This window comes from Galeopterus variegatus, unplaced genomic scaffold (genome assembly GCF_000696425.1).
Source record: "Galeopterus variegatus unplaced genomic scaffold, G_variegatus-3.0.2 Scaffold1662, whole genome shotgun sequence".
In the NCBI taxonomy this organism is placed as follows: domain Eukaryota; kingdom Metazoa; phylum Chordata; class Mammalia; order Dermoptera; family Cynocephalidae; genus Galeopterus; species Galeopterus variegatus.
In genome coordinates, this window is record NW_007727773.1 from 286020 (window position 1) to 298588 (window position 12569).

General features: G+C 33.9%; 1 protein-coding gene across 1 annotated transcript in view; it reads left to right on the plus strand.

Moving 5' to 3' along the window:
• The first annotated feature begins 997 nt into the window (after positions 1-997).
• The window catches only part of LOC103595024 (serine/threonine-protein kinase N1-like), a 25730-nt gene continuing 14158 nt past the window's right edge, over positions 998-12569 (plus strand). The window contains 1 exon segment of the mRNA XM_008578325.1: positions 998-1015. Within this exon segment, the coding sequence (XP_008576547.1) occupies positions 998-1015 (18 nt within the window).

Sequence of the window (12569 nt, forward strand, 5' to 3'; positions counted from 1 at the left end):
TATATAGTTGAGTTCACCATTAGGCAATTGCCACCCAAAATCACACTAAGCTGGAATTTCCAAACGACATTGGATAAGTGCATAAATATAAGCAAAAGAATCTCTATGAAGAAAATTCAGTCCTTCAAAAGTGGAATTGTTTTGAAGACAATAGAAATTTACGACTGAACTGTTGACGACATAACAAAAATAGAAATACAGACTTGGTATTACATCTGTTAAGGTTTGAATTTGTAGAATATTAAAGTGTATAGAAAAAAGAAGAGAGACCAGGGAGTGAGACTTATAAGATGTCTTTAAAGTAGCAACAGAAGAAGGATAAATACCATCCCAAGGAAACAAAGGGCTACTAGAGTAATACAAGGAAAAGCAGCATAGGTAAAAATATAGACAACATTTACTCCTGCCAAAGGATTTTCAAACATTTTATTATTTAATTATGACAGAAACCCCATGTGAGAAATATTATTATTATTTCAAATTTATAGATAAGTTATAAACGGTGATGAGAATATAAGTAATGTATCTAAACTTAGTTTGTATGAGGTTTAGCTAGGAGTGGGCTCTAGAAACTGAACTTTAACCCAGTCTATTGTGGGGCTTTGATAGTACTACCCAAAACTATGCAAGTGGAGATTTTAGTGGAAGAATCAAAGCATGTCACATAATGTAGAATGATCAAGAAAAAATTATGATGGAAAGTTCATTGGTCGGGCCGGCCCGGTGGCGCACTGGAGAGTGTGCCGGTTGGGAGTGTGGTGGCGCTCCCGCCGAGGGTTCCGATCCCATGTGGAGACCAGTTCCCGCTCACTGGCTGAGCGCGGTGCGGGCGCAACACCAAGGGTTGCGATCCCGTTGCCGGTCAGTAAAAAAGACAAAAAGTTAAAAAAAAAAAAGAAAGTTCATTGGTCACTTTCATAAGCAGCTTTATTAGAGTGATAGGAAAAAAAAAAAAAAAACCACAATCTAATTATTGGGATTAAGGGTTCAGTGGACGATGGGGAAAGGAGGTGCAGTAAGACCTTTCAGTGAAGTCTGAATTTTGAGAACATGGTTGTCAACAATGTAGGGTTTTTATTTGTTTATTTGTTTGCTTTTATTTAAGATGTGAAATGTGTTAAATATAAAAGGAGAAATCAAAGAGCATAATATTGAATTCCCTTGGGCAACAGTATAAAATTTATGTCTAGGGGCCAACGTTTTTGAGACAGGATAAACGACAAAACCATACAATTTTGTAAAGGACATATGTTGAAATGATAATTTGGGAAAAGAACAGTTTATTTCTAAATACTCAATTCAATGTCATATTTAAACAAGTTTTTTTTTTCTACTTATAAACAATGGTTTGATAAAGTTCATCAAAAGGTACAAGCAACAATACCTGAAATTAATATTGGCTATCACAAGTGTTTATAAACATTAATACAAACAGAATAGTTAATATTTATTTAATGAAATCATCACTAAATTTGTTAATAAGCATTTATTTAAAGTCAGAATGATTCCAAACTTTAATATCTATTGATATGTTTCTCATTCACATTGATAATTATAAAGAATTCTAAATCACAAGAATATGGGTTTTGATAGCATTTGAGTTAAACACAACATTTAGATAAAAGGGATATATCTGTCAGTATGCTTTCACAGCTCTTTGATCTTCCTGTGAAACATGCTCTGAAGTTAATATGCCTTACTGCAAATTTCTCTTTAGAATGTCTCACAAGTCATTTTAAGACAGTGAATAATTTCAGGAAGTTTTGTCATCTCTTATGTACATCTTCATATTTGGAAAGGTTATCAACCTAAGGACACTGTGGCTTGTCAATCCCATTAAATATGACTTTCCCCTCTATTTTCAGGTTTTACATTGAATCTCCATCTCATAAAAATGAAAGTGATTTTATATGTGTCCTTTTATGAAATTCAATAATGTAAACTGAAATACAAAAAATAATTTCAGATATTCAAAATAATGCCACCCAGATATAACCACATGAACAAATTCTTTAGCCTATCAGCAATTTCTCTTGAGAGACAGTTACCATCATTAAATACAGAAATCTGCTGCTACTCTTCATGGAGCACTCCCCACACATGGTCATGTGCAAAATGGCTTCCTTGCAAATCAATGCCCACAATTTAGGCTACCTACCCTAGAGGCTTTGAGGCTCAGATTGAGAAGTACTGACTTGGTTTTCAATATATAGTTTTAACTTATGTAGCATTTACCTTTAAGTGAACAGCCATGTATAAGCTTGTGCTTGCTTTCATTTGCTCAGAGAATGGCTGCCTACTTCTTTGAAGAAACCCTCCTAACACAGACCAGAGTCATTGAATGAAATCTTCCCTCATAGATAAAATAATTTATGAAAGTTGAACCACCAAAACCATGCACTTACAAATTTCGAATGTGGCAAAATATTACATAACGCACTAAAACAAAGTCTGATGTTGTTTTATTCATATTGTTTGCACATATTAACTACACATGCTATTGTATAGCCTGCCATTTTTCTTAAAAAAAAAAATTAGAGGCATCATACCATGGCAATAAATATAAAGCCCTATTAGATTTCATCATCTTTAAGGAATGCATGGCAATGCAATGCATGCATGTACTTTAATGATGTATTTTATTATTTCTTTTTTTCTTTTCCCTTTTTGCTATTTTTAATAATCTTGTGATATTTTCTTATAAATGTATTTTATGCCTTTCCCCAATTATATCCTCAAGATAAATTTCTAGAAATGGACTATCTGTCAAGGAATATTCACATCTTACTTTTTGACGCATTTTGAAGCTGCATATCCAAAAGGCAGTTTCTATTCACACTCTTATGAGCCGCCCTTTTCTCACATTTTAGTCCACATAGAAATTATTAACTCTTTAAAAATTTTCATCTATGATATGTTAACAAAAACTGTATCCCACTAGTTTTTATTTGAATTTGGATGATTATTAAAGAGGGCTAATCTCTTTCTAGGTTTATTTGTCACTTTTCAGATTGTCGAATTTCTCTCATGAATCTGTGCTGTTTTTTTCTTTCTCCTTGTGAGTCATTTGTATTTTGTTCAATTGATTTTCTATATTAGATGTTTTACTCTTATGAAGAATCGAATATTATGAAAATATTTTGCTCATTAATAACCATTTTGTTGTGTCCCATATTCTGTCTGTTATTAGTCAATTTCTAAAGCGATATCACAAGTTTTAGTTACTAATACTTTAAAATATATTTCTATATCTGCTTGGGCTTTTTTTCCATTGCTCAAATTAAATATCTTCAATTTATATATTTTGTAAAAAATATCTTTTTAAATGGGATTTCAAGCCCAAAAATGAATTACTTTTTTCTTAATTTAAATTTTCTTCTGTTATTCAATAGACTTTTAGAGTTCTTCTATTTTAGTTCTTGCCTTTTATCTCTAAGCTTAATCTTTTTTTATGTACTTATGGTTCTAATATGATAAATTGTTCCAATTGCATTTATAGTTGTTATGTAATGAAACTGTTTTTCTTTCTTTTTAAATATATTTTTATCCACAAAACACAGAGAATATTTTTATTTCAAACAATTTTTCATTTATTCTGTTAGTTATGCAGGATATCAAATTATATTATCTGCAAATAACATAAATGATATATTTCACACACTTTAATATTTATTTTTATTATTTCATTTTCTTTTCTAAATGCCTAATCTAACACTAGTGGAAAAGTGCTTTTAAATATTCTGTTCGTTTATTAATTTTAATATTTATACCTATTATTTTATTTTATAACTGTGTAGTCTAGCAGTAGTGAAAGATTGCCAAGTAATAGTGATGATGTGAACCTTCATATATTTTTGGTACTTAATCTTAATATTAACTCTTTACAAACATAGTTGTAGATATAATTTTTATGAAAATATCTTAAGAATGTATTTCTCTACTACTGTTTTTAAAAACATTTTAAAATAAGTAAAGTATGTCCAATATGAAATGCTTTTTCAACATCTCTGCATTCATCAAATATTTTGGGCGCATATAAGACCCTTTGCTGGCTGGAAGACCACTATGAGTCAAAGGAAAGAGGCAAGTTTTCTGCCCTAGGGGGCTTAAACTTGAATTGGACAAAATGTTTAACAAATAAACTCAGAAACAAATGTAAAATTACAACTTTAGTAAGGACCTCTGAATATAAAAATGTTTTTATAAATGTTCAGGAGAACCTGACATTATGGTTGGGGTTAGGGTTGAGAAGGTTATTCAAGGTTTTCCAACTAGAGGATTTCCAGAAATGTATCACTTTATAGGAGGAATGAATCATAATAGTTCAGACAAACAGCCCAACAGGTGCATAGCTTTCCTTCTGGAGAAAATATGAAATATGTGTGGAATGAAATGAGAGCCTCTGTGACTAGAGGGTTGGGGGTCACAGGAAGTGGGATGCAAGATGAGGCTGTAAAAGTTCATAGAGTAAGATCATGAAGTGAAATGGCAGGTGCGGTGTGGGGAGATGAGGGCAGAATGGGGAAGTTATTAGCAGGATCAATAAGCATTATATCCAGATTAAAGGGATCAAGGTTGTATGAATAAGGATGAGGTTAGTGGAGAGATAAACCCGGACAGATTCAAGGGATAAAATAAATTCAACTCAGCGAAGCCCTTATAGGAGAAGAGAAAAATCAATAATGATTCTTTATTTTGGAGACTGATGAATGAGGAGGTTGATAGTGCCAATCCCTGAATTAGGGAACTCTGAGGGAGGACTCTGGTGGGAAGGTTGTAATTTAAGTTTTAGCCTTTATAAGCATGAATTCTCTTTGAGAGGTCAATATATGTTTGTGAAATCATTATGAATATTGCACAGGAGTTTGAAGGAGAGGGCTAAGCAGAATATTAACTTTGATGTTATAAGAAGCAAATGGAACACCCTAGATATAGAATATAGAGTAAATAGAGAGGAAAGCCTAGAATCCAGCATTAAAAATTCTGGTTTTCAAAGGCCAAGTAGAGGAAGATTAATTTTAAAATACACTAATAAGGAACTGCTTGATTTAGAAAGTAAACCAGAAGAAAATGGGTTACAGAAACCATGTGAAGGGAATGTTTCATGAGAGTTGATTGAGTAACAGAGCTATTTTCATATTATCTAGTAATATAAATGTATCTAATGAATAATATTAGTAGACTAATGTATATGGAACCATGATCAAATTCCTCGCATAAACTATATTTGGTTGTTATAGATATATATTTTTTAACATGCTATTTAATTATATTTCAGTAAAGCAGCATTAACTTTTACTAATATAAATAGATATTGATGAATATTTTTGCAATAAAATATCATTTTGATAGATAAGAAAGAGGACACTAATTCTTTCTCTTGGCTTCATGGTTATGTTATTATCATATATATTTTTATGTAATCAAATTTATATATCCAAAGTTCTTAGTGATACTATTCATAAAACAAGAGCAATAATGAAGAGTGGGGCACTAGATTAAGTAAAATCTCATGACTTTTGTGTGTGTGTGTATGTAGAAATTTTAAAACATCTACAATCCCTTATTCAGAATTACGGAAATTAAGGTGATAGTTATGAAACCAATTCTGAGTAAACATCACAACCATTTATAATAAAGTGCAATTTTATATACAAATTAAATATAATGTCTGTATCAATATAAAATTATTTATCTAAATTTTTATATATTGCTATAGACATAAATAAGTGTTCGTGTAATGTTTCTGTTATATCACCGCAAAATTTCTTTCACTTCTCTTTTTGGTTTGAATCCAGAATTTTAAGAATACCATCACCAGACATATATGAAGCCAGATACTGGGTTGCTATTTGTTTCTCTGTTTTGGTTGTGGTGTGGGAGCTTCCTAGCTTCCAGGTTATGGGCCAAATGATTGATGAATGATGGTTTTTCTTTTTCCCCATTGGGACTGAGCAGAGTGTTCCTTAGCCACAGTCATCAAAATTCTTTAAGAGTTGTTCCATCCTCTATTTGTTGGACTTATTGTTTATTACAAACCACTGTTGATTTTCCTCAGCTTTAATGGCCAAGTACACAACCAGGGGTGTCTTAATAATGGCCACTGGTAATCATCCCTCCACTGGGTACTCCTCCAAGGTTCCAGGGCTGCCCATCTGCCAGAGTCTCAGTAGCACTCACACGGGAGATGTGCCTGGAGTGTTTTTTCTGTGCCTATATGTGTTGCCATTCCTTTGTCATGGCTTTCATTTTGGTAAGCACTGCCACCCCCATCTTTGTAAAAAGGCAATCTATTCATTTTAATACCATTAAAATAATATTGACTTATTTTATTTTATTTTTTTGCAAATGTTCCTGGATCTCAGGGTTGAGAAGAGCAAATTGAATCCACAGTAAGCACAATAAAAGAAATAATAAAATTTAGAGAAGAAATAAATGAAATGGAAAACTGAAAATTAATAGAGAAAATAAATAAAATAAAAAGCTGGTTCTCAAAAAGGTCAATAAAATAGAGAAGCCTCTAGCTGGATAAGAAAAAAAAATAAAAATATACAAATGTCTAATATCAAAAATGAGAAAGGAGACATGACTACAGATCCCATGGACATTAAAAACAAAATAAAGGGATACTGTGAACAACTCTATGCCCATTGCTCAGGAAACATACGTGAAATGGACCAATTCGTTGAAAGATACATCTATCAAAACTCACAGAAGAAGAAATGACAATCTGAATAGGCATATTCAAGGACAGATATATATATTTTTTTAAATGAATAAATAATTAATTATTTGCCAAAACAGAATGCATCAGGCTCAAATGGGTTCACTGATGAATTCCACCGAACTTGTAAGGAAGAAATTATGTAGTCTATTGCAAAAGATAGAAGCAGCGGGAATACTTTTGAACTCATTCTATGAGACCAGCATTACTCAAATATCAAAACTAAATAAAGGTATTACAAGAAAAGAAAACTACAGACCAATATCTATTAAGAGCATAGATGTAAAAATCACCAACAAAATATTAGCTAATCTAATCCAACAATGTATAGAGAGCATTATATACTAAAACCAATTCAAGCATGCAAGTTTATTCAAATTAAACAATCAATTAATGTATCCTATCACATCAATAAAGAATAAAAGTCAACTGATTATGTTACTAGATGCCTTTGACAAAATTAAAAACCCATTCATGATTTTAAAAAAAAAAACAAAAACCTCTTAACAAACAAGGAATAGAGAGAAACTCCTCAACTTTAAGAAGAACATCAACAAAAACTGACAGATAAAACATCATTCTTCAGGCAAGAAAGTAAAAGCTTTCCAAATAAGATCAGGAACGAGGTAAGAATATCTCCTCTCAACACCCCTTTTTAACATTGAAATGGAAGTCCTAGCTAATGGAATAAGAAAAGGAAAAGAAATAAAAGTTATACAGACTGGGAGGGCAGAATTAAACTGTTTTTGTTTACAGATGATGTTTCCCTGTGTGGAAAATTTGAAAGAATCACCAATAACAACAAAACTCCTGAAACTAGTAAACAATTATAGCAAGTTTGCAAGATACAAAGTCAAAATACAAAAGTCAGTCATTGACCAATTTACAACTATTAAAAAGCAACGACTGACAATTGGGACTGCTAGAGCTCGAGGGAAGAGTAGGAGAGACCTACAGACTACATGAAGACAGGATAAGCCACGATGAGAGAAAGAAAGGAATGCTCTGATTGTTTCTGAGCAAGAGCTGGCAATAGTCACAGCTGTGCTATTTGTATGAAGTTGCTTAGAGGCTGCAGGGGAGAAGGTGGCCTTGGAGGTCCCCAGGTGAGCAAGACTACTAACAGGATTCCTACGGACCCACATAGGAGAAAGGGGTCACAGACAACTGAAAAAAAGAGCCATCCAGATGCTGGTGAGTCATTGCAAGGGACCAGTGCATGGCCCGTCCCATGGGATGTATTTGAAGTGCAGGTGGTAGGGGAGATGGGCTCACTGGGAAAACACTGGGGCCCAGCATGGACAGATGACCTGCTCTCAATCAGCACAGGATCACCCAGTGGAGACTGGTTAGGAATATGGAACTGCAGGGGTGCAGTTGGCTGAAAAAAACTCAGGCCCAGACCAGAGTTTCCACACAAGCCAGATGTACCAGACCTCACAAGACCCAGAAGTGCTTACAAGGTCAATAATTAAAACTTGAGCTGAACAAAAAGCTTTTTCCAGATAATCAGCAGCAAAGCAGAAATTTAGCTCAAGCACAGGGTTCAAGTGCTTGTTCCCACAGGAAATTCCCCATTTTAGAAGTAAGTAAAGGACAACAAATTAGATCCAGTGCAGAGTTTAAGTTGTGAAAATAGTGAGTAATCCAACGCAGAACTGAAAGACAAAAGAAAAACCCCACAGATTAGAGACAAAATTCTGATATTAACCAGTAAAGGTCTAAAACCACCAAAGAACACCTATAAAATATAGAAGGACCAGAGGCCCCCTGGGCTCCCGAGCCAGGGTGGGGGTGCCAAGGGCCTCAGCCATGAGCTCCCAATGTCCACATCCAGCCCATCAATGGCCACTGAACCACTGCCAGAAGCACCCTGGGCTCCTCGGCTGGAATGAGGGGGATGCCATGGACTTTGACCATGACTCCCTCTGTCATTCCTCCTCTTCCTACCCTATCCCCCCCACCCCCTCCCTCTTTTCCCCAACTGCTCTGCCACATCTTAGAATGTAAACAAAATAATAATAATAATAAAGGCATTTTTTAAAAAATCAATTATTTTCTTTCATATCAATTCTATGTTGAATTGTATCACCCAAAGTTCCAGGTATTAGGAACTTAACCCCCACCCTAACAGTGTTAAGAGGATGGGAAATCCTATTGTCGTTATTGAAAGGCAAGGCCTTGAAGAGGTGATTACATTGTGAGGACCCTGCCCTAGTGAATGTATTAATCTATTGATGGTTTAAGGTGTTCATGGGTGTGGTTCTGATGGTTTTAAAGGAAAGTGGATGAGATGTTCTCCCTCTCTCTAGCTCCACCATCTGCTATGTCAGACCTTGTATTATTGTGTAGATTTGAAAAGTCCTCATCAGATGTGTTCCCTGGACTTTTGACTTCCCAGCCTCTGAAACCATAAGCAATAAATATCGTTTCTGTACAAATTACCCAGTTTCAGATAATTCTGCTAAGCAACAGAAACAGACTAATACAACCAGCAATGAACAATTTGAAATCAAAACATAATACCAGCTACATTAGCTTCCCCCCAAAATGAAACAAATCTAACAAAATACATGCAAGAGCTATATTAGGAATACTACAAAACTCTGATAAAATAAATCAAAGAAGAACTAAGTAAATGGAGAGAGATTCCATGCTCATTGATAGCAGGACTCATTATTGTTAAAATATCTTTTCTTCTCAACTTGATCTTTAGACTCAACACAATTCTAATCAAAATCTGTCCAAGTTATTTTGTGGATAGTGATATATTCTAAAGTTTAAATGTAAAGAAAATTTAATAAAAGAAAAAAAATAAAGTTTATATGGAGAGGCAAAAAACACAGAAAATATGTTACTGAAGAGAAGAGTCAAAAGTGTGATGCTGCCTGACTTCAAGACTTATTGTAAAGCTTCAGTAATAAAGACAATGTGGTATTGGCCAAAGAATAAAACAATAGAATAAAAATGGAGCAGAATAGAGAGATCTAAAATAGACCCACACAAAAATAGTCAACTGATACTTAACGAAGTTCAATCACCAAACACACACAAAAAAGATGATGAGATGATGGCTATGTTAATTATCTAGATTGAATCTTTCAAAATGTACACATAGATCAAAAAAAATCACATTGTACTCTATAAATATTCATAATTATTATTATTCAATTAAAAATAAATTGATAAAAAAAGACAATACAATGAAAAAAGTTAGTCTTTTTAGCAAATGGTGCTGGAGGAACTAGACAACCCCATGCAAAAAAAAAAAAAGAAAAGAAAGAAAGAATCTGGACACGGTACTTACACCTTTTACACACATACACATATGCATGAACAGACATACCCACAATCTCAAAATGGATCATAGCCCTAAATATAATATGCAAAATTATTAACCCCTTGAAGCTAACATAGGAGAACTTCTAGGTAATCTTGAGTTTGTTGATGACTTTTTAAACACAACATAGCAAAATCTGTGAAAGAACGAATTCATACATTGTACTTCATTAAAATTAAGAACTGTTCTGCCAAAGACAATGTCAGGAGAATAAGATGACTCACAGACTGGGAGAAAACATTTGCAAACATCCGATAAAAGAATGTCATCCAAAACATACAAATAAATTCTTAAAACTCAGCAATAAGAATATGAGCAACCTGATTTAAAAATGGGCAAAAGATCTAAAATCTAAATAGTCACCTCAAAGAAGATATACAGTTGACAAATAAGCATATATAAAGATGATCAACATCATATGTTGTTAGGGAATATTAAATTAAAGCAACAATCTGATACCATCATGCATGTATTAGTATCTGGTACCAGCACATATGTTTTAGAATCTGATACCACTACACACTTATTTGATGAAAATGCAAAACAACACCAAATGCTGGAAAGGATGTGGAACAGGAACTCTCATTCATTGCTGGTGGGAATTCAAAGTGATTTTGGAAGACACTTTGGCAGTTACTCACAAAACTAAACTTTTACCATACAATACAGCAATTGTGGTCTTTGGTATTTACCCCAATTAGTTGAAAAGTTATATCCACACGAAAGCCTCCACACAGGTGTTTATAACAGCTTTATTCAAAATTGCCAGAACTTGAAAGCAACTAAGATGTCCTTCAGTAATTGAATGTGTAAATAAACGATGCAACATCCATCCCATGAACTATTCAGCACTTTAAGGAAATGAGCTATCAAGCCTTGAAAATACATGGAGGAATCTGAAAGGCATATTACTAAGTAAAAGAAGCCAATCTGAGAAGGCCACATGCTATGTGTTAATTCCAACTATATGACTTCTGGAAAAGGTGATAGTGTAGAGACAGTAAAGAGATCAGTGATTGCCAGGGCTTGGGGGAAGGTAGGCATGAATAGGCAGAGCACAGAGGATTTACACGGCAGAGAAACTATTCTGTATACTATAATGATAGATATATGTCATTATAAATTCGTTCAGACTCATAGAATGTACAATACCAATAGTGAATCCTAATGTAAACAATGACTTTGGGTGATAATGCATCACTGTAGTTTCATGGATTGTAACTAATGTCCCAGTCTTATGAGAAATGTCGATAGTGGCACATGTTGATATGCATGTGTAGGGGCAAGGGTATACGGCAGCTCTCTGTTCTCACTTCTCAATTTTGCTTAAGCCTAAAAGTGCTCTAGAAATCTCTTTTAAAAAGTACTGTATTATTAAAATATAATAAAATGAGAATACTTATGTGTACAAATAATAAAGTACATTAATTGAAAAATCATTTAATGGTAATTAATGGCAAATTATTATTTGTAATAATGCAAATCGAAGTCTGAATATTACTGCAATAAGAAACTGCTACTTGCTTTCTACATAGTTTCCCAGTGTTTTTACTAACACTTTTGAAAAAACTGAAATATTAAGTGGTTCTCACATATTTTCTTGCCAAAAATTCTACATAACAATTACTCCTCTCACCTTTTTCAGATAAAATGGCAAACCTCAATGTTGCCTAATATCCAAATAAATTAGATATTGATCTGTGTGAAGTTCTTTCCTTACTTAATTCCAGAGAACACAATATTGTCTACATTGTAAGTTCAGCAAAATGAACTATGTATAAATGAAATTAAATAATTGTGGATATATTTTCTACTATTTCATTTTTTTCTTTCTCAGAAACAAAAGTTTCACTATCATTTTAAAAATATTACCAAGTTGTTGTCGCTAAAATATGAAGTATTTAGAGTTTTTATTTTCAAAATTAAAACGCTATTCCTTTTAATATTTTGTGTTTAACAAATGCAAACTTTACAGAATTGGAGGATGTGTCATATTAGCATTTGTTATAGTGTTTTGTAAAATTTATGTAGATGTCTTACCCTTCTAATCAGGGTGTTAATGAAATAAAAATATATCGAAATCAAAAAAAGCCAAAGACTTCTTCAACCATAAATATTTGCTGGCCTTGGTGCACCATACGTTTGGTCAGGAAATATGATTTTTTTTCACTCCATGAATTCCTAAAAACGATCGATTCTAGTGAAGATTGTCTAGTAAAATATATTCATCCAAAGAAGTCATAAAAATAAGTTTAGGCAAAAATATTGGTCTTATGGGCCAGCCCGGTGGCGCACTGGATGGTGCGCCGCTTGGGAAGCACGGCGGCGCTCCCGCCCGAGGGTTCGGATCCCACATACAGACCAGTTCCCGCTCACTGGCTGAGCGAGGCGCAGGAGCAACGCCGAGGTTTGCGATCCCGTTGCCGGTCCCCGGTCCGGTACGGGAGCAACACTGAGGGTTGCGATCCGTTGCCGGACACGGAAAAAGACAAAAAGACAAAAAAA